Here is a 22593-nt window from a genome sequence, read left to right as displayed (position 1 = left end):
ACACTGAAAACATAGGGACCAATACAATGTTTGCATGCTATTGACTTTGGGACTTTAGGCGGAGTCATGGATACAAAATCTGCATCAAGGGAAAACATTTAGATACACGATTTAAAATCCAGTAATCAATTTTATCCAAACAGCTGCAAATGGCACCTAGATATTTTCATGTATCTTTTCTATAGAGTTAAATGTTCAATTTCAATCCAGTATTTGGCACTTCAAAGACAGGCTAATTTAACAAATTGATTTGATGCATGTCAGTAATTAATGCCTGTTTTATTTCTGTTAATACAATGAAGTTGTGATCCTTGCAGTAAATCATAGAAATATAACAAATATAAAGATGTCATGATGAATTCATATGACAGGTAAAAGGTAAACTGTTGAGTTAGAAATAGTTTTTGTACATAAAGAAATTCTGTTATTAAAAGAAAGGCCAGGCCGCCTTGTGGCTACTGTTAAATAATCAAAATTGGAGTCTGATATCTCGGCTTTGGATTTCTGCCAACTAGTAAGAACATGCAAAACAGTTCACTGAGTTCTTAAGGCCTCAGGTTCCTCATTTGCAAAATGCTAGTAATAATTACACTATTCTCACAGGTTAATTGTGATGACTGACTGAAACGTTGTGTGTGTGTTGGACTGTATGCATAATGCTTAGCATAGTGCCAGGCACACAATAACGTCCCTCTAAATTATAGATGCTATTATTTTTATAAACTGCATAAATGAGTGAATTGCAAAGTCTGTTATAAAATGCATGTCATGGAGTTCCCATCATGGCTCAGTGGTTAACAAATCCGACTAGGAACCATGAGGTTGCGGGTTCAATTCCTGGCCTTGCTCAGTGGGTTAAGGATCCAGCAGGAGCTGTGGTGATGGTTGCAGACGCGGCTCGGATCCTGCGTTGCTGTGGCGTAGGCTGGCAGCTACAGCTCCAATTGGACCCCTAGCCTGGGAATCTCCATGTGCTGCAGGTGCGGCCTTATTAAGCAAAAATAAATAAATAAATAAATAAATAAATAATAAGATGCATGTCATGCTATAGAATCATCCTATGAATAAACAAGGTGTTTGTCTATCTGATAAAGGGAGATTTTTGTTCTGAGTGTAAAATAAATTACTGTTACTTTGTTTTATCACCAAGTTCAAATTGTCAACAAAGAGAGTCTTCATCCACTTAACAAAGAAGTAGCTGATATTCGCCTTTTGAATATAATCATAGCACTACAACTTCAGTTCTTTCAGTTTGCAAATGCTTCCTTATATAGTATTTTTTTAAGTATAATGACTTTGAAAGACAGGCCTGTCCAAAATTTATTAATATTCCATTTCACAGATGATAAAGCTGAGGTGTAAAGAGGTTAAATAAATTGCCCGGGGTTATCAAATCAGTAAGTGATAAAATCAACTCAACTGAAATCCTTTGGCTTGAATTGAACATCTTTTTTTTATTTTTTCCTTTGTACTTAACTCTCACTAAATTTCAGTTTTCCGCTTTCATTTTTTAAAAGATAAGCAATCTTTCTCAAATTTTTAGCTTTAAAATTAATAAGAACACTCTCGTAAACACATGGATAAATTATGAGTCAATTTATGATGTTTATGATCAAAGTATTAATACCAAGCATGATTTGCTATGAACAGAAAGAGATAAAACAGTTCATAGTTGCCGTGTGCAAAGATAAAACAACCAAGTTTGCTATAACAAAAAAAATAAATCTCATACTTTTGTCAAAGAAAAGATTGTAACCAAAACAGGAAAGAGAGTCTGAAAAAATCTGCAAGCAGACTTCAAATGTTTCATACACCACAGGAGAAAATTTTAAACTATATTGTATACAGTTGTTTCACGCAGGTCTCGGAAATACTAAAAACAGCGGAGGTAGCAAATAGCAATTTCTTTAGCTTTCTTATTGTTGGATTTTAACATAATGTAGACATCTTGATTTCTTTCTATTTGAGAATGATTATTTCTTTACTGGAACAGTACAATTATCAGAACCAAAGATGCCATTTCCTATTGATGATAATTACTTGGGTAATTTACATTTTCTACACTTAACTTCATAATGCAGTATCATAAAAGAACATTGAGAGGCACAATAAGGAATCGTAGGCCTTTGTGAATAACTGTGGCTTTGACAATGTTGAAACGTTGAGTTTATCAATATAAAGCAAAAGAGCACATTCTTCAACTACAAATAAACTCTTCCATTAAATAAAATCAATTAAGAACGCCACAATTTTCTAGCTGAAAACGGTGTAATTCCAACAGGAAGAACAGGTTTCCAAGATGCAGCTTTATTGGAAACTTGTAACAGTTTGCAAGCAAGCTAAAAACATCATGTCAGAATTTTTCATTGTCTTCAGGGGATACAGATTTGGAGGTGCAAGGATGCATTATCTTATGTAAACACTTGTCATGTTAACAATACTATTTTCTGGTAAATTTAGCCATAGTGACTTGATTCAAATGCTAATAAAACACAAAGCTTATATTTGACTTTATGTTAGAATGGTAATTCAAAGTCAGTCATAAAATGTACTAATAGCGAAAATAGTTTCATGGATTTACTAGTTATGCAAATAAACTGATCAGTTGAATTAGGTATATGCTATACATAAACATAGGAAATTGGAAAGACGTTGTAAGATTAATTATTTTTATAAAGGCAGTGAGAGACATATTACATCTGCTTTTATCTCAGAACTAGGAAAGAGACAGAGTTAAAAGGACCAAATACTGAATTACTGACAAGGAATCTACCAAGACAAGTAATTATCAGTTTTAGGATTGTGAAATAATTTAATTCAAGAACTTTTTCTGTGCTGTCTTTTTCTGCATCTGGAGTTTTCCACTCACAGATATGGCAGTTTTTAATTTGAAGAGAAAAATTACTTGGTCATTTCGTTAATTCTTCAAATAAGTGATCCTATAAATTTACATAAGTATTGTTATAAGTTCCCCCAAGGCAAATTTTTCTAATAAGTAGGCTCAACAACTTTTCCACCTTCCACATGTTTTTTCTGGATCATTTTTAATATTAAATTTCTTTCTAACTATTTAAATATAACCAAGTTGCTCATGGATTTCAAAAGCTTCCTGATTTTTACTCCTGTCAGGTTTTAGGGAAACATTTTACCTCTGGACCAAAGTCATCTGAAACAACTTTAGTTTCGTATTTATATCTCTTCCTTTCAAATTATGATGAATAACACAACTTCATAGATTTAGAGAGGAAATACCTCGGCGAATCCATGTTGTTTTAGTTCATAAGTACTGTGGAGACTAGCTTTATTTAATTTGCCAGGATAAACTGATGAGAACTTCCTCTGGGTTTACCATCCCACAATAAAATGTCCCTACTTAGTCTTATTGGCTCTTTGCCATACTCTACGTTATCATATGCTCAGTCTCCTTAAACTCATAAAAAGTAACTCAGTTTCTACCTCCCTTCTCAGATAACCCTTGTTTCCTTGGGAAGACTCTCTGATAAAATTCCTATGTCTTCTTTTCTCTCCAACTCAAAATCTGCATTCATCTCTACACATTCTGTTCTCCTCCCTGCATTTCTCAGAGGAGGAACTTCTCTTCCTATTGAAGTTTGGTTGATCATCAAACCACGCTTATCCACTTCTGTGTTGCCATCAATAGAAAGGATTCTTTCTCCAAGGGAACCCTCCTGCACTGTTGGTGGGAATGTAAGCTAGTATAACCACTATGGAAAACAGTATGCAGGTACATTAAAACACTAAATATACAACTGCCATAAGATCCAGCAATTCCACTCCTGGGCATCTATTCAGAGAAAACCATGATTCAAAAAGAAACATGCACCCCAATGAACATCACAGCACCAGTTACAACAGCCAAGACCTGGAAGAAACCTTACTGTACATCAACAGACGACTGGATAAAGAAGATGTGTTACATATGTACAGTGGAATACTAGTCAGCCATAAAAAATAACAAAATAGTACCATTTGCAGCAACATGGATGGAGCTAGAAATTATCATTCTAAGTGAAATAAGTCAGACAGAGAAGACAAATATATGAGAATACGTGGAATATAACAAAAAATGATACAAAAGAATTTACAAAACAGAAACAAACTCAAAGACTTTGAAACCAAATTTATGGTTACCAAAGGGGAAACGTGGGGTGGGAGGGATAAATCAGTGTGTGGAATACACATACTACTGTATATAAAAAAGACAGGTAACAAGGAAGTACTGTATAGCACAGGATAATCTACTCAATACTGTGTAATACCTTATAATGGAAAGGAATCTCGAAAAGAAAAAAATATATATATTTATTATATATAGTATATATATATAATTGATTTACTTTGCTGTACACCTAAAACTAACATGACTTTCTAAGTCAGTTATATTCCAATAAAATTTATCTAAAAAACAATAACCGCTTCTCCTTTGTTTCTTCTTTCTTTGCATTGCCTGTAAGCATTTTCTGTAAGCTGATTCTCAACATCGCCTACTTACTTAGCTATTACCCTCCTCTCTCCTGCACTGCTGAACTTTCCAAACGAATTTTACTGTCTCACATTTTTTGAGTCACTCGAGTCTCACATCGCATCTCTCCTTGCTCCTTCCCAGCCTCTTGATTTGATTTTTCAGGTGTAGGTTCCTATGTTTATTTACCTTTCCACATTCCAATCATTTCCATGGATTCAACAGGGTGCTGGTTCTTAACTCAAAGGATTATAAAGATACTTAAATGCATAATGTATTTAAGTCAATGGCCATGTTCCATTGCCCTATAAACCTTGCAAATGTGCATCTGCTGCCTCTAGCTCCACTCATCATCCTGATCCAATTTTCTCCTGAATGTGAATGATACCTAGTTTGCCCATAAAGTTCTTTCATTTTCCTTAGGAAACTGGACTTCAGGAATAAGGCCAGTTTTAGATTTTCCTTAAGAAAATTCCAATTGAAAGCTGATAAATTCAGTGGATGGAATAAAAAAAAAAGTAGAATGAAAGCAACATAAAAAATATAGTTCTGTCTATAACTAAATGTGCCAGTTCTTTTTATATATAATACAATCATGTAGAAAAGATTTAAAAATAAGCACACCTGTATATTCACTGAAAATTAGTCTGTGGATTGAATTTTTACTGTAGTTACTGAATAATCCATTCATTCGGTTTAATTAAATTATTTTAAAAGTATACAGGCTTCAGCTAAAGGAGAACACATTATTAAAATGTAATCTATTTCTTTTTGCACTTCCTTTTATTGTACTTTTTTTTTCAGCCTTCCAATTTTAAGCAGTCACAAATGTACTCTGCAAGAAATAAAGACTTGATTGTATTTTCTCTCTCCAAACAATCTGAACTCACTTTTCTGGACAAACGGCCTGGAAAATGTATTCAATGTTAATAATACAATCTGTCCTTGCAGTGTTATTCAAAGAGGCATAAAATGACAGCAAATTTGCATTATGTATATATATTTATTTATAATATTGTTTTGAGTCTGTCATTTATATTTATGTTTGCCATCACTAAAAGAATATAAGAAATGCCAGGCTGAGTAATACCTCAGTTCTACATAGTTCTGTAGTTTTCAACACTTGTCTCGTTTCTTTCAAGAAACAGTAGTTATTTTTACAAGTCTGAACTACAAACACAGTGATACATTTTTTTTTACCTTTAACTTTTGTACACTGGTCTGCAAAATTAAAACACTGATTATATCTTTCCCTTTTCAAAGCTCTGCTGACTCAATTGTGTACAGGACGAAGCCCAGGCTCTGGCCATCCCTAACTCAGCTCTTTCTCTGCAGACTTATTCTAATCTCTGCTTCTGCCTGCTTCCCTTTTCTTCCTCCAAATTCATCTGATAAGCTCTCTGTAATCACCCCTCAAATTCTCGGTAATTTTTTTCTCCAGGAAGACTTAAAACTTTTTCCAGGTTTAATCAGATATAACTGGCAAATAACATGTAAGTTTAAGGTATCCAGTGTGAATATTACATATATGTATATATCATGAAATGATTACCACAATACGGTTGGCTAACATTATCTCCTCCCTCCCATAGTCACCATTTGTGTGTGTGTGTGTGTGTGTGTGTGTGTGTGTGAGATGCGAACATTTGTGACCTGCTCCCTCAGTAAATTTCAAGAATACCATATAGTGTTGGAGTTCCCGTCGTGGCGCAGTGGTTAATGAATCCGACGAGGAACCACGAGGTTGCGGGTTCGATCCCTGCCCTTGCTCAGTGGGTTAAGGGTCCTGCGTTGCCCTGAGCTGTGGTGTAGGTTGCAGACGCGGCTCGGATCCCGCGTTGCTGTGGCTGTGGTGTAGGCTGGCGGCTACAGCTCCGATTCCGCCCCTAGCCTGGGAACCTCCATGTGCTGTGGGAAATGGCCCAAGAAAAGGCGCAAAAAAAAAAAAAAAAAGAAAGAAAGAAAAGAACATCATGCAGTTTGACTATAGTCTCCACACTGTACATCGGATCCCCTAGTCTTACTCATTTTATAACGGAGAGGTTACATCCTTTGACCGTCATCTCCCATGTTCTCCAATCCCCCGGCTCTGGATACCACCAAAATCTACTCTGTTGCCGTGTACAGACATTTTTAGATTCTGTGTGTAAATGAGATCTGGCAGCATTTGTCTTTCTCCGTCTAATGGACCTTGAAGGCATCACTTGGCATGATGCCTTCAAGGTCCATCGTCATCCGTGCTGTTAGGGCAGGATTTCTCCAGGAAGCTTTGTGTCACACCACCTGCTTTTCCTCAGTCATGTCCGTGTGACTGATTACTCTGCTGTGACACTACTAAAGATTGTACTTTCATTTTCACTTTTGTCTTCTTGTATTATAATTACATTTTTATTGTGGTAAAATGGATATAACAAACTTTACCATTTTCACCATTTTAAAGTGTACAGTTAAGTGGCAATGAGTACCTTCACGTGGTTACGCAACCATCACCACCACTGACCTTCAGGAAGTTTTCATCTTCCTAAACTGAAACTCATGATCCATTAAATAATAACTCCTCCTATAGTTACCTTTTGCTATGTCTATCTCCCGTAACAGACTTGTGAGAAGAATCGTTGCTTTATTAATATTCGAGTTAATCGGTATTTTCACATCTAGTACTTAACACAATGACTGGCAAAGAGAAAATGCTCAATAACTCTTGGTTGAATTGATGTATCATGACCAAAATCACCTATCAGGTTGTTGTGTCAGTTAGCTATATCAGATTGTCAGCTTTCCATCTCTATTTCACCCTAACCATACAGTTTACAAAAAAAAAAAAAAAAAAAGAACATCATTTCCGTGGTTTTCACTTTACCAGAACAAAAAGCAAAACACTATAAAACAAAAGTAACATAAAACCATACCTTCAGTGTGTTCTCATTTCAGAAAGTGTAAATTCCAAATTCTGAGCATGACATTCAGGGTGCTTTGGCATCTGAGTCCTGTCAACCTCTCTACCCTCCTCTTCCACCTCTTTTCACACCCTGATTTTTACCAACACGACCTCATTCATTATTCTCAAAACAGGCAATTTCGGGTTTTCCTAACCATACCGTTTGCTCAGCCTGAAATGTTTCTCCACAGTTTGGAAGCCAAATCGTAGTTTTTCTTCAACGCTGAAACCCTTCTCTGATCCTTTGGTTCAGAATGGACACCCTTCTCCTCTCAGCTCTTTCACGCTTTGTTTAGGTCTCTAGTTTATATTTATTTAGTTTTGTATTAAATTACATACGACTTACACGTTTATATGTTTGTCTCTGTCACTGGAGGGCAAATTATATAAACATTTGCATTATATGTCATTTCTCTTTTATTTTTTCCTACTTCTTCCTCTCAGAGACTCACATAATGTTCTGCACGTAGTAGTTGCTCAATAATTATATTTTGAAAGAACAAACCTCTTAATTTAATACATATGTATTGCTGTTTATTGAGCATGCCTAAGTTTTTCAAACTATCTATTAAGGGAATAGCCAACAATGTGAAAACACTGGGTAGAGTGAACGCTACATGATACAACCTGACAACTATGTATTGATCACAAGTTTCCTAACACTGTACTGAGTGAAATCAATACAAATGAACAAGACATAGCCCACTTTCTCAGGAATCTACTACCTAGGCTTACACAGGTATATAATTAATTCTAATACTTGTTGAACAGTCAACATAAATGCTGAAGCAATGAGATTAAGCAACTTAAACTAAGAAGCAGTGACTATTGGCAAGAAACCATAAACGATTTCATTAAAAAGGTGATGTATGAACTTGAATTTAAATGGGGAAGTATGACGTTTAATGGGTGTGGAAGCATTCCAAGAGAGACATTAGCATAAGCAAGGTTTAGAGTCAGGAGAAATGCTGGCTGCTTTCAAAAACAATGAATACTTTAATTTAATAAGACCTTAGAATGACTACTCAGAGCAGTAGTGGTAATGGGAGTTAAAGGTTTTTTTTTACATTAGGACCACTCAATAGTAGATGACAATAGACACCATTATATTATTAATATATATAAATTATATCATAATGTTAGTAGTATATTAATATAGTATATAATATACATATCAGAAAATATCATGAAAATAATCTGTAGGATTGGAGCTTTGCTTAGCAGGTAACCTTGAAGAATTATACAGCTGAAGCCTACCATAATATCCCAGTTGAGAATAATGAAGATCAGAACTACAGTGGTATTATAGTATGTAGAAAAAGATGAGAGTAAACGGATGTAGGGTAGCCTATGGACATAGCTAAATGTATAGGTTGGAACCACATGAATGCATAGGGTTAAGCCGAGTTAAAAGATAACCATAGTTTCAAGTAGGAAAGAATAGCGGTACATTCATTAGGAGAAATAACCTCTCTGGGCTCACTTCTGAAATAATAGTATTACCTAGCTTCCAGCATTATTCTGCTTATACATGTGTATTTAGCCTAGAGATTTAAAGCACTCAGTAAATATGAGCTATTGTTATTATTAATTTACCAATAGAATAATCTAATATGAAAAATGTCATCTGATTCTAAAATATCTTTGATTTCTTTATAAGATGCATTAAAATGCATTAAAAATCAAACACTATAGAAATATAGAATACATATACTTGTAAACACCAAAGAAAACTAATAAAAACAGTTTGTTATTTACATCTAAAATTTTTTTCCTAGTCCCATAATAATGTATTATTATTAATTATATTTGTGCAAAACTAGGAGCATTCTATGCAACTTCCTTTTTGTACAGTACAATATCTTAGACCATTTTCAGAAGAGAGAGTTATCTTATATTCTTTTTAACAAGACTGCTTATTTCAGTGCACGAATGTACTATAGAGAACCTAAGTGGACACTCGGGAAAACGAGGCGGCAATCCAAGCCCGTCAACACACACGGTGCCTTTGTGCAAACTAGACAAATCGTCCCGATAGGTGGTCCCCGTCTTCATTATCAAACCCTAAGCTGAAATTTAGTCCTCGATTAACCCCTGCTGGACACCCGTGGCAGAGAACAGTCTATATGGTCATTGGCAAAGCCCTGTGGACGTGCCGAACCAAGGTTTAAAATCTTTTGTGACGCTCAGAAAAGAGCATGAACCTTGAGCTACAGCTGTAGTTTCTTTTTCACAGAAGTCATGGTTGAACCTTTGGATGATGAGATATGGACAAAGTCTCCAGGAGAAAGATTTTAAAAAGAAAAGTGTTAAAGAGTGAAAACTCTAAAACTTTCTCTGAGACTAGAACGAGGGGAGAGGGAGAGAGAGAAAAAGAGGGAGACAAAAAGAAAACACGACACAGATGATAGAATAAACGCTATCAAATAATACAATGGTGATAGAATTAACTCTGTTGGGTCTTTTCACTCTATATATGCGTGTGTGCGTGTGTGTGTAAATCTGTATGTACATATGAATACATCAAGGTATTACTTGCAGTCTGAACCCCTGCTTTCTGATTATTCCTTTCTGAGTTTCAGAACTGAAATAATTCAGAAAAATGTTTCAATAGATTTCTTGCTCTCTTGAACTGTCATATCACCACTGGAAATTCAAGAATTTAACAGATTCTGATAATGCGGTATTCTCACTCTCCAAGCTCACTATATGACTTCAGGAAACAGATTTGAATTATAAGGGATACTTATAAATATATTTTAATTTTAATTTAAAATCTGAAGCATGAAATGTTATTTCCCCAACCCCATTTTCATGTACCTATAGGCAGGACTTTTGTTCTGGACCTGATTGTTTTGTCTGTGTCTCTCTCTCTATATTTTTTGGGGGGGTTCCTTAAGAATATGCTCTTAAATAGTTCTCATTTTTTTTTTCTCTAAAAACTTGTTATCTAAAACATTTTCTTTATTTACTTCTTCTAATATCTACACTTTGGTTCCCCTTTCTAAAGCTGCCAATACTATGAAGTTTTCTAAACTTATTTTGTCAGGTTTCTAAATTATGTATTATCACCAATACATGATGCCTTACAGAGATTTCTTATAACAATTGCTATTATTACACAGACTCAAGAACTCAAATTGCAGTCTCTTCTGAACTTTTTTTCAGTATTCATTTTGAAATATATATTTCATTATGAAGTAAAAGTTGCCTCTGTACTCTCTTTAAAAATATTACTGATTATATAGAAATAATTTCTGATTAGAAAACTAAGGTAATTTTGTCTTAAATTTTTTGCTGTATTTTGTCTTTATCAATAGGAATTCAGATTAAGCCACATGGAAGTTAATTATAATCAACAGCAATAAAGTAAAGCTAATATACAATCACTTTTCTCTTATGTCATGATGTCAAAAGCATCAGGAAGGCTGCAGTAGTTGTAGTCATGTTAATGATTTAAATTTTATTTACTATTTATACAAGCAATCAAACATGTCATACTGATTACAAGAGACTACAAGAGTATTTGGGGGCTAAACTATATTAAAGACTACAGTCAAACATCTTCACTTTTCTTCTCAAGCTTTTTTTCCCATTTTACATGTAATTAAAGTATTTGGTTGCCATTTCTGGAGCCAATTTTCAGAGCCTCACTAGAATTTATGGAATATTTTTATTTCAACACTTCAGCCAATGAGTCTCACCGACACCTTTGTTCTTGACCAACAGAAACTGTGTATTAAACAAGGTTTTCATACCAGCGGTCACCAAACCTTTTGATTATTTACCCTACGAATAAAGTGTTTTTGAAGGAGGCCCCCAAAATAAATGTGAACATACATGAAAATCAAAATTAACTGTCATAAAACATAAAATGAGTAAGTGTTGAAAGTTTTCTTCCTGAAAACTCCAGGAATAAGTACATCTACTGTGTAATTTAAATATTCTCTTTCAAAAAAGGACTGAGTCCTTTTTGTCATTACCCGTTATCTCTTCTTTTCTTCTACGATGACTGAGATGTCTTGATTCCTTATTTCCTTTTTTAATTTGTTTTTTGAGTTCTCCCTTTCTGAATTTAAACCATCCAGTTTGCTAAACTGACCTGGCTACTGGCTACCAAAGGGCTTTCTTTCTTTTTTTTTCTTTTTTTTGGTTTGAGGGTCGCGCCTGCGGCATATGGAGGTTCCCAAGCTAGGGGTCAAATTGGAGTTGTAGCCGCTGGCCTACACCACAGCCACATAACGCAGGATCCGAGGCAGGTCAGCAGCCTACGTCACAGCTCAGAGCAATGCCAGATCCTTAACCCACTAAGCAAGGCCAAGGATCAAACCTGTGTCCTCATGGATGCTAGTCAGGTTCGTTAACCACTGAGCCACGAAAGGAACTCCCTCTCCCCCTTTTTTTAAAAACTGCTATGCCACCATTTATATTTTTACCACTGCTAGCCTTTAATTCACATGGAACTCATCATTCCTCTATTTAAAAGTCCATGGTTTCTGAAGCTTAAGTTGTTAAACCTGGAATAAATAAAAGCCTATATAAATTCATTCCATTGGCCTAACTTATTTTGAAGATTAAGACTTTTAGCAGGGTTGAAAATGTCTATTTGCTTGTGTGTAAAATGTAAATGTGAATATGATTTTGTTAAGAATTCCTTAAGACCTATAAATACTGAAATTAGCCTCCCACATCCTTAATTATTTAAAAGTAGGAAAATTTTGCCAAGTAGTTTCAGTACATCCTCCACTAATAATATCTGTATTTACATTCCTGGAATAAACTTCTGCAAAAAAAGGTAACCCTGTAAATAATTGTCAGAGAGTGGGGGAGAGAGAGAGACAGAGAGAGATGGGGCTATTTTAGTGGCCTACACACATTATTTGACATGTATGTATGTATGTAAGTACCTATCTGTCTATTATCTATATCTTGTCTAATGACCCAAGTTCATTTGTAGATAAATAAAACCTTAGCAAAGCTTCTAAAGAAGAAACAATTCTTTAAATCTTTTTTGATGATTATAAAATGCTGTCTGAGAGTCATGAATAAGAGCAAAAAGTGGATTCAATGCTGCCACTAAACATGGGCATGACGCTTCATTTGTGACATTTTCTAAATTGAACAGATATCTGATACAGTTTCCAGTTTTGGAGTGGTGTTTCACTCCTCCAAAGGACTGGCATTCTGACTTCAGTCTCTCTAAATCCCCATCTCACTAGCTCTCATCTCACTAGCTCTTGATAATTTCCCTTTTATCTCTTAGTGACAGATCTGCATCACCAGAAGTCAGAAAACAGGACTCTGGCAACTGGTTTCCATAGGCCTTGTTCAGTGGTATAGACAGAATGTAGGTTATTTTTGGTGACAGTTTTAATAAAAGTGACATGAAACACAAGGGATATAATGTTAGCGAGATTGCACCTCAAAAGAGGAGAAAGTTTGGTGTGTTACCTCCTGATTAGCAGCAGCTAGTTCTTCTTCCAGGGCAGAGACTCTTTCTAAAGAAACCCTCAGTCGCTCCCTTACCTAGAAGAAAAACCAAAATACGTGCAGTAATGTACATCCCATACATATTAAACTGTGCTGAATCCATTAACATAATCAGAGACAGTTGCATTTGGCAAATTACGAAAGTATCTACAGACTTAAGTGGGTAGGAATGCTATGACTACATTGTCACCTCACAGTATGAATGTATCGGGGATTTTCTCATAAGCAAATCCTTCTAGGTTTTTAATGCAGAGGTTCCAGTGGGGCTGATTCTCAATCCTTCTTGTTCTGAATTCTGATTTAGAGTAAGTGGAGGCAAAGTTCAAAAATGTCTTAGGAATTCATCTGAAAAATACTTACTGCTTAAGCATAAAAGATAGGCAAAAATGTTCTAATTCTTTAAAATAATAAGTTTTCCTTTGATCATTAATGCCTCATTTCAAAAATGATTTGTCTCAAAGCAAAGGATTCTTAGAATCTGAAAAATGTTGTCCCTTGCGCACCAATGTATTAGCTAGAGGTCTACACTGTAACTGAGGGATCGGAAAGTATATAATCACTCCCGAATTCCCAAGTCCTTTCTAGATACCAAAGGTTAAACCGCTATATTTTATAGAGCCAAAGACTGCACATTTAGTTCATGATTGCCAAACGTTTCATGCACAAACCAAAATGAGAGAAGTGTTACTTTGATCCTTCCTTTCTTAGAACCTCTAAAATTGTCTTAGTTATATGTTCAGATTTATAGATATGCTTCATATTAAACCTGTCAAAAGTAGAAAAGCTCAGAGAAAAAAATTGGGGTAAATTAAAATAATAGACTACAGCAGTTGAACTTTTCTCAAAAAATCACAAAATTTATAGCTTCAATTTAAGATGGAATTCATGGTGTGTTTTATTTATGAATTAATATGGATTTGCATGGGAATATTTTTATCATATGCATTTTAATATATAATCATATAAATTGTTAGCGTGAACTTGTATTAATTCATTAATGGTATATTTTAATTAATGGACTTCTTGTTTTTTAGTAAAATTTAACTGGGAATATGAGTTTACACAAAATAGCTAAAAACCTAGATCCATAATAATTTTAAAGTTGAAGTTATGACATTATTTTCTAGGACAAAGTAGTGTCCTATGAATCAATCTTTAATTAGAAATTTTTAAAAATTTCAATTACTTTAGTACAGCATAATGGTAAAAAATATATTTAGGTGAGCCGGTGCACTTGACTCCTGAAATGCATCTTGAATAAGAAAAAATAAACTCCGGAGTAGAGTTTTAATTTACTTGTATTTAGTTCTGCTCAAATTCCCTGAAAATTAATGACATAATTTTCATAATTTACATACATGACATTTGATCTCAAAGATAATCACACACGATTCTTCTTGATATTTAAGTACCCCAGATAGACTGCCAGGTACCAGCGCTGTTAGACAAAAATCCAATTGTTCATTAAAAATGCATAAATTAATGCTGATTAATAGCTGAACAAGAACTGCTTAGGAGGAAATCCTTGCTGGTGTGACTTGAGGAATACTTTTTTATGAGTGCTTGGACAGATGCAAACAGAGCGAACATCCCAAAGGCACGAAAATGAGGAAGATTGCTGATATATGGAATGCAGGTATCAACAAAGATCTCAGTAGATATGCTTAATATTTAACAGGAATGATTGTAAAGTTTTACGCCCACTTCCTATAAGGCCAGCTATAAAATATGGGTCTTCTGACAAAAATCTTAGAATGATAGTTGATGAGAAAAGCAATATTAAACAATCTAAAGAGAAATCAATCTCAGTATACACAACTCTAATCAGATCACATTCCTACTGCAGTGAAGAGGTTAAGGTATATTTAAAAGACATACTGATATACTGGAATGTTTCTGAAAGAGTCATTCGAGCAATGTACAGAATAGTTAAAACTAGGCTGTATTGTAGGCTAAATGTCTTCCTTTCTTTGCCAAACTGAAAATCACAGAAACTGTTTCAAACTGTTATGTATTTAACATGAGTGTACATTCTTGTTAAATTAATCCTTCAAGTTTTTACTAGCATGCTTTTCAAACAATATGAAAAATTATCCCTCAATAAATTTACAATAGCATTTACAACTTGAAATTGTTTTATGCACAAAGTAATGAACCTGAAACACTCTTCATAAGAAAAGAAAAACAATTCTGGAGTATATTTTGATTTCATGTTATAAATATAAAAACTGAGGCTACAAACATCAATTCATTTATGATGCAAATGTCTTATTCACATTTATATGAGAATGAAGTATTCTCTTTGTATTTAATTCTTGGTTAGGACTTAGATGAACGAAACATATTTGCTTCACCTTGCATTAATCTCTGCTAAACTCGATAAGGAAAAAAAGAGAGGATCCAAAGGAGTAACCTTACTAGACTATTAAAATATCCTAACATTTTACCTTGTTGACATAGGTGGAATTCCATTGGTAGGAAAAAAGTAATATTTCTGATCAGACTTGTAGAGTTTTGCTCTACTCTGAGCATAGCACCAGCAGAATGCCCTAACACCCTAATTTTTTTGTTATTGTTGAATTTGGTGTTCTTTAAAGCTGTCTAGACATGATTAATATGCCATAAAAATTATAGTTTTAATTTTCCCTTAAATATAAGTACAGAGTTGATAGCTTTAGCTCTAGACATTATTTTTCAAATTTTTTACTATTTAATTACATTCAATTAATCTGCTGTCCACATAGTCTTTAAGCTAAGATATACTGATTGCTTATTTATAGTGATATAACTCCACAAGTATATTTAGGTACATGTAAAATTTTTGATTTCTAATTTCATCTGTTACATTTATTCTCTTCATAGTGGCATGAAAAAATAAAGACAAGTTTTTTTCCCCCAACAAATAATGTTACAAGGATCAAAAGAAGTCCCTAAGAATGCCAAATATGTTGCAGGATAAAGAGGGACTTTGGTGGAAGATGTATACATTTCAAATTAAAATTAATGATTTGTGGGGTTTTATTTTGCATTTGTCAATCCTGTGACAGAAAATATCATGAAGCAATCTAAGATGACACATTCCAATCCAATTTTGGTGTGGTGACATTAGATCACAGAAATATATGTGAAGTGTACATATCTATAACAAAGTTTTTGGTTACATTTCCCATGCATATACAATACATCTTTTAAAAAAATACTCAGTGATATCTAAATGATTGCAAAACACATGTATACTTCTCATCTCCTCCAGCTCACAGAATTGATAAACATAAGGGAGAAGCATGTCAAAAATAATTGCTAGTCTTAGCTAATTGTGTAAATTCCACCTTATTCAGTAGCTATGTAAGTAACGACATCCATAATGAAGACTGCTGGTCATTGTAATTGTTCCCAGCTATGCTCGGTCTTTTGCATTTTATTTAGCTCCTCATGTGTTCTAAACCTTCTGGGGTAAGGTTGGTAGTTTCTTATTCTCAATATGATTAATTCCATCTTCTTCTGATTTTCCATATATGTTTTAACATAATACTCATGGTACTTAAAGTAGAATATTGTAATTACTTGTTTATATGTCTGTCTCCTCACTCTCCTGATCTCTACAAGAAGCTGTGAGCTATTCTTAGTTAAGGGACTTGTTTATGAAGTGCTTAGACACAAATTAACTCCTCAATAACTGAATGAAATGCTAATTTAAATAAGCATGTGGATCACGAGTGATACCAACAGCTTTAGTTTTGAAATTTTTGTCAAGTGCTAAAATTTATTGATACTAATAATAACATTCATTAATTTTTACTAAGCATTTGCCATATGGTAAGGACTGGCTAGGAGCTTTGCACATCAGACAACTTTATAAGGTAGGTATTACTATTCTCCTCATTCAAAAGAAGAGGAAACAGAGAAATTAATGTACTTGTCTGGATCTGTCTAATTCCAGAGCCCAAGTTCATAATAGTTTTCCTTCAGTATTACTCAGTAGATAATCAGTTCAGTTGCCCCTGAACTCACCAATGTACAGGGCACTTCTGGTGTGTTACTAAGCCCCATTACAGTTCCTAGAGTCACAATATGAAATATTTCATTTAGTATTGCTAAGCTCACTGAACATCTAAATAGTAAATTACTTTTAGATTCTAAATTGTGCTACAACCATTTTCTTCTTAAATATACTCATATCATCAGGTTACTTGTCCTGAATGTTCTTTATTGCCTTCTTCTTTTTTTTTTTTTTTTTTTTTAATAAAAGCAACCCTCACTTAAGTGATGTGGGAATGCATCTGGAGAACATCCCAAATCACCCATTCTCAAGTCCCTCATTCAAGTTATTCGAAACTAATGAATTGTCTCTGAACATGCCATACTATTTTCATAGCTCTGGGTTAGTTCAAATATTCATTATCCTGCTTAGAACATATTTATTTCTCCACTTAAAAAAATCCTTACACGTTTTTATACCCGGATGAAGTATCACCCACTCTGAGAAGACATTCTTGACTTTCAAATCACTTCTTTAAGCAAAAAAAACAACTTTTTCTGTGATTCCATGTCTCATTGTATATGCCTTTTTTTTTTTTGTCTTTTTGCCATATCTTGGGCCGCTCCTGCAGCATATGGAGGTTCCCAGGCTTGGGGTCTAATTGGAGCTGTAGCTACCGGCCTATGCCAGAGCCACAGCAACGTAGGATCTGAGCCACATCTGCAACCTACACCACAGCTCAAGGCAACACTGGATTGTTAACCCACTGAAAGGGCAGGGATTGAACCCACAACCTCAAGGTTCCTAGTTGGATTCGTTAACCACTGTGCCACGACAGGAACTCCCATCATTGTATATGTCTCTTCTTAAGACTGCCTGCTATTGACCTATGTACTCCAACACTAACTATAAACTATTCATTTGTTAAGGAGGATGTCTAATTTATCTTTATGTGCCAAATATCTCCTGAGGAGTCTGACACATAATATATATTCTATACATGTAGTCTTGTAAACTCTTAATAATGCACTATGGTGATAAGAAATGGAACATAACAGGAAAATAAACATTAAATATATTAAGTTATGTGATATTTGATATTAACTGATATATTCATTGGGAATTATTGGTTGTTGTTATTGTCTTTTTGTCTTTTGAGGGCCACATCCATGGCATATGGAGGTTCCCAGGCTAGGGGTCCAACTGGAGCTGTAGCCACCAGCCTATACCACAACCACAGGAACACAGGACCCGAGTGCTGTCTGTGACCTACACCATAGTTCACAGCAATGCTGGATCCTTAACCCACTGAGCGAGGCCAGGGATTGAACCTGCATCCTCACTGATACTAGTCAGGTTTGTCAACTGCTGAATCACGATGGGAACTCCCTGGGAATTTTTATTCAATACCTATTTCTGTTTTATTTACAATTATTCATAAACTGGAGTTCCTGCTGTGAAGAAGAATCTGACTGCAGTGCTCAGGTCACTGCAGAGGATTCAGTCCCTGGTCTGGTGCTGTGGGCTAAAAGTTCCAGCATTGCTGTGGCTGTGGTGTAGGTCACAGCTGTGGCTCGATTCAGTCCCTGGGCCAGGAACTTCTTCATGCTGTGGGTACAGCCATTAAAAAAAGAAAAGTGCTCATAAACTTGTTGCTTCTCATATTAAAATAAAAAATAAGACACAATTTCTTAATAATCTAGAAGACAGAATTACAGCTATCCTTAGGCACACACTCCACATAATCCCATTCCCTAAGAACATCTGAAAAACTGGCGATAAAAGACATATGTGTACAAATACTAAAGAGAGCAAAAGTGTCTTCATGCTCAAAACCTATATATAACTGAGTAATAATCCTTAGTGGGTTATAAATGCTCAGAACTTGTCAGATACTTTACAATAAAGTGTCCCAATTCTCACTCTACAAAATCCTAAAGCCTTATTAATTTTAAAAAACTCATTCTTTGAAATGTCACAAAATTGAAATCATGTCATAAGCCTTACTAATCTCCAAGGAATATTATCATCATATTAGCTTATTTATGTCCATGGCACTTATTTGAGTAACAGCTAAGAGAAAATTACAGTTTCTTTTAAAAAGACCTAAACCAGATTTTTCTACTAAACCTTATACTGTTACGTGCATAGACTTAAACATGGGTGTTCAGAACTGATATTAGAAACCCCCAAAATAAAATTGTATGATTCTAATATAAATCTCTAAAGGTTAAACACACTTATTTACACTTAAAGATACGTTTTATTGTCAGTTGGTAGTCTATTATGGTGGCATCTATAGCCATGTGCTTCAGAGAGGTAGGGAAGAGGAAAACTGTGGCACAGTGAGAGGATGAGACAGAGGAGGAGAAAGAGAGAAAGGCTAAACGACAATATTAAATTTCAAATGGCCACCTAGGTTAGGGCCATATATATAATGTGCCATAACAGAAGTCTTGAGAAGCCACAGATTCAGTGGTATTAAAACAAAAGACAATGGTTATGCATATTACCAACATACATGAAAATGCAATAATCCAGCTGTATTTTTTAATGATTTTTCTGGTAACTTAAAATAGTCCTCTGAACTGACTGACTTCAGCAGTCAGTTGAGTCATGGATGAAGAGAAAGAACTTACGGATGACAAAAGCACAGCTAAGCTTGAAGTCTTTTGTCAATACTAGTCCCTTTCCGGATTTTTAAAAAAAATTTCTGCTTTATTGAAGAGCAGTGAACACATGAAGATGTAACAAGCCTTTCCCAATACTATACCTTTTCATCCAAGGCCTTGTGGTGCTCAAATAAAGATTTCAGTGCCTTGAGAACCTCAACTTCGCTGGACACTCCCGAGGGGGACTGGGCTTGTCGTTTCACCACCGTCATTCTTAGTGACCTTTCATGGCGTGACACAAGGCACTCCAAATGCTCCAGTAACAGCTGTTGGGTTTAACAGAAAATGTCATTATTTTATGGATGCAAGTGACTAATACATGCAGATGACTTCTATTTTTTGTTGATTACAAGTTTACATAATAACTAATGATAACCTCAGATTATATATGTAGCATCAGTGAAGTACAAACCTGAGTTCACAAACTAGGGTATATAAAATATATTAGAAGTAAACTGCATTTCTCTGATAGAACAGTTTATTTAATTTAAAATATAATGTAAATCATATGCATTCTTTTAGATTTAATAATTTCATTTTAAATTGAGGAGAACTAGAACACACCATAATATGTAGGATCCAAGAAGATAACTATTGAAGAACTTCACACAAAGCATGATGATTTTGTTAAGGGAATAGAATTGAATGTCAAAATTAATTTCATTTATATCTGATCATTTAACTGTTTTTAATGGAAGGACATGAGCATAATCATTATGCTGCTTTAAATGTGGTTGCAGTGATAATCACATGCCCCACTAATAATTATAGTACTGGTAACACTAGCAATTTTATTCCCAATTAAATTCTTAGAAGATATAAAAGTATAGGCAACCAAGTGCAGCATAGAACCTGTGACTAGCAATAGTCATTTTGGGAAAAGAGGTTTAAACGACATAATTTTTTTTGTCTTTTGTCTTTTTAGGGCTGCACCCACGGCATATCGATGTTCCCAGGCTAGGGGTCTAATTGGAGTCGTAGCTGCCAGCCTACACCACAGCCACAGCAATGCCAGATCTCAGCTGTGTCTGTGACCTACACCACAGTTCACGGCAACGCTGGATCCCCAACCCACTGAGTGAGGCCAGGGATCGAACCTGCAACCTCATGGTTCCTAGTCGGATTTATTTCCGCTGCGCCACCATGGGAACTCCAACATAATTTTTAAACTGTCTACTCTGGAACCTACATTCACCCAGAGTTGCCTCTGGTGCCATGACAGAGATTAGGGGAAAGTCTAGTGAACAGTTTTATTCTGTTCCAGACTCTGTGCTCTGATTTTTCTCAGATAAATTTTGCTTTCAAATGTTTTTAAAAAGTGAATTGGATCTTCCTCTTTGTTTTATTTTATAAAGCAGTTCTGCAACTAAAAGAAAATATATATGAAAAGAAAAATTTAAAAACTTATCAGTTATTGAAATTTTACTAAGAATAATACATGGCTAGTACGTTTTATATAAGAGATTTTCAGAAGGTTAGTGAAAAACATAGGCTAAAAAATAGTGCCTAGGCAAAATAAGCAGAAGTTATTGAAACAAAACAGGAAAAAGCAGATATAAGATGCTGAAGTAGGAAAAGTTAAAAAAAAAAAAAGTTTTCTTTCTTCCAAAATCTTTTCTAAAGCGTGTACTGTAATGAAAAAATTTGGTGTTCACAGTGCTACTGTTAATTTCAGTGTCATATTAATATCGCCTTTCTTAGCGCCTAAGTTAATTTTTCTATATTCTTTCATCACTAATTATGGTTCAAAGTGTCAGAAGTCTTTGCCGTGCTTTTTAAACACGACAACTCCACATATATCTGAGCTCCTAAAGGAATATAGATCAGTCAATAGGCGTCATATTTAAGGATCAAAATAATATTAATCTACAATATGAAGATAATACAATTCACATTTTCAAAGAGCTTTTCTTTTACTTACTAATTTCTGATTATATTTACAGCATTCTGCTCTCCTGAGTTCTATAGATATTGTGTGCGCATTGGTTAAATTTAAGCTATTTGACATAGGTTATAGAGTTTGACTCTTTCTCCAACATTATCTGCTATTAACCACACCAACGTAGGTTCAGCTTCTCAGGCCAACTCTGCTTTAACCACACCAGCATAGTTTCAGTTTTTTAGCATATTAAGCCTTTGGACATTCTCTAGCCTCTGCCTTGAATACGGTCCTTTGGCTGCTTAGTTGGGCGGCTCTTTCTGGTTCTTTGGTCTCAGTTTAAATATCTCCCTCTCAATAAAGCATTTGCTCACTACTCTATGTAGAGTAGGTCGCTCTCATCTAAGTCCTCATAATCCTCCATTTCATTCTCTTGGTTCATTTTCATATTATGATGTGCAATTTCTTAAAAATATTTTTACTAAATGTTATTCTATTTCCTCATTGAAATATGAGGAAATGTGAAGATAGGCACCATATCTATCTTTATCTTCTTTCTATCTTGGGTGTTGGCGCAGTTCCTGGCATCTACATATGTAAATATATGTAGATTCTACATATGTAAAACTATTTGTTGAATGAATAGAAAAGATAACAAATGAAGGAAATTTTCCACTGTACGTTTTAGCCTATATCAGAGCTAAATCTGCAGACATGGTTAACTGGCATTATTTCCTAAAAGCTTAAACTAATCAACATGGTTTTATATGTATACATACATACATTCCTTCATATATGTATGTATGTATGTTTTATGTAGATGATACACTTACAGAGAAACAAGACTTATAATACAATGAAAACTGGTTTCCTTAACTGTAAATTAGAGGTATCTTGATCTCTAAGTACTTTTTTTTTTTTTTGGCTTTTTGCCTCTTCTAGGACCCCTTCCCACAGCATATGGAGGTTCTCAGGCTAGGGGTCTAATCGGAGCTATAGCCACTGTCCTACGCCAGAGCCACAGCAACGTGGGATCTGAGCCACATCTGCAACCTACACCACAGCTCACAGCAACACCAGATCCTTAACCCACTGAGCGAGGCCAGGGATCAAACCCGCAACCTCATGGTTCCTAGTCGATTTGTTAACGAC

At 34.8% G+C, this 22593-nt stretch overlaps 1 protein-coding gene across 1 annotated transcript in view; it reads right to left on the bottom strand.

Annotated features, from left to right (window-relative positions):
- Positions 1–22593, bottom strand: part of PPFIA2 (PTPRF interacting protein alpha 2) — a 464313-nt gene that overhangs the window by 159093 nt on the left and 282627 nt on the right. Inside the window, exons 5-6 of the mRNA XM_047788357.1 lie at positions 19664–19828; positions 12873–12947 (exon numbers count right to left, since the gene is read on the bottom strand). Coding sequence (XP_047644313.1) covers positions 12873–12947; positions 19664–19828 — 240 coding nt within the window. The remainder of the gene's footprint in view (positions 1–12872; positions 12948–19663; positions 19829–22593) is intronic.

The sequence above is a fragment of the Phacochoerus africanus genome, chromosome 7 (assembly GCF_016906955.1).
Source record: "Phacochoerus africanus isolate WHEZ1 chromosome 7, ROS_Pafr_v1, whole genome shotgun sequence".
Lineage (NCBI taxonomy): Eukaryota > Metazoa > Chordata > Mammalia > Artiodactyla > Suidae > Phacochoerus > Phacochoerus africanus.
The sequence above is the reverse complement of the archived record's forward strand: the minus strand, read 5'-3'. Positions and strand labels throughout refer to the sequence as shown.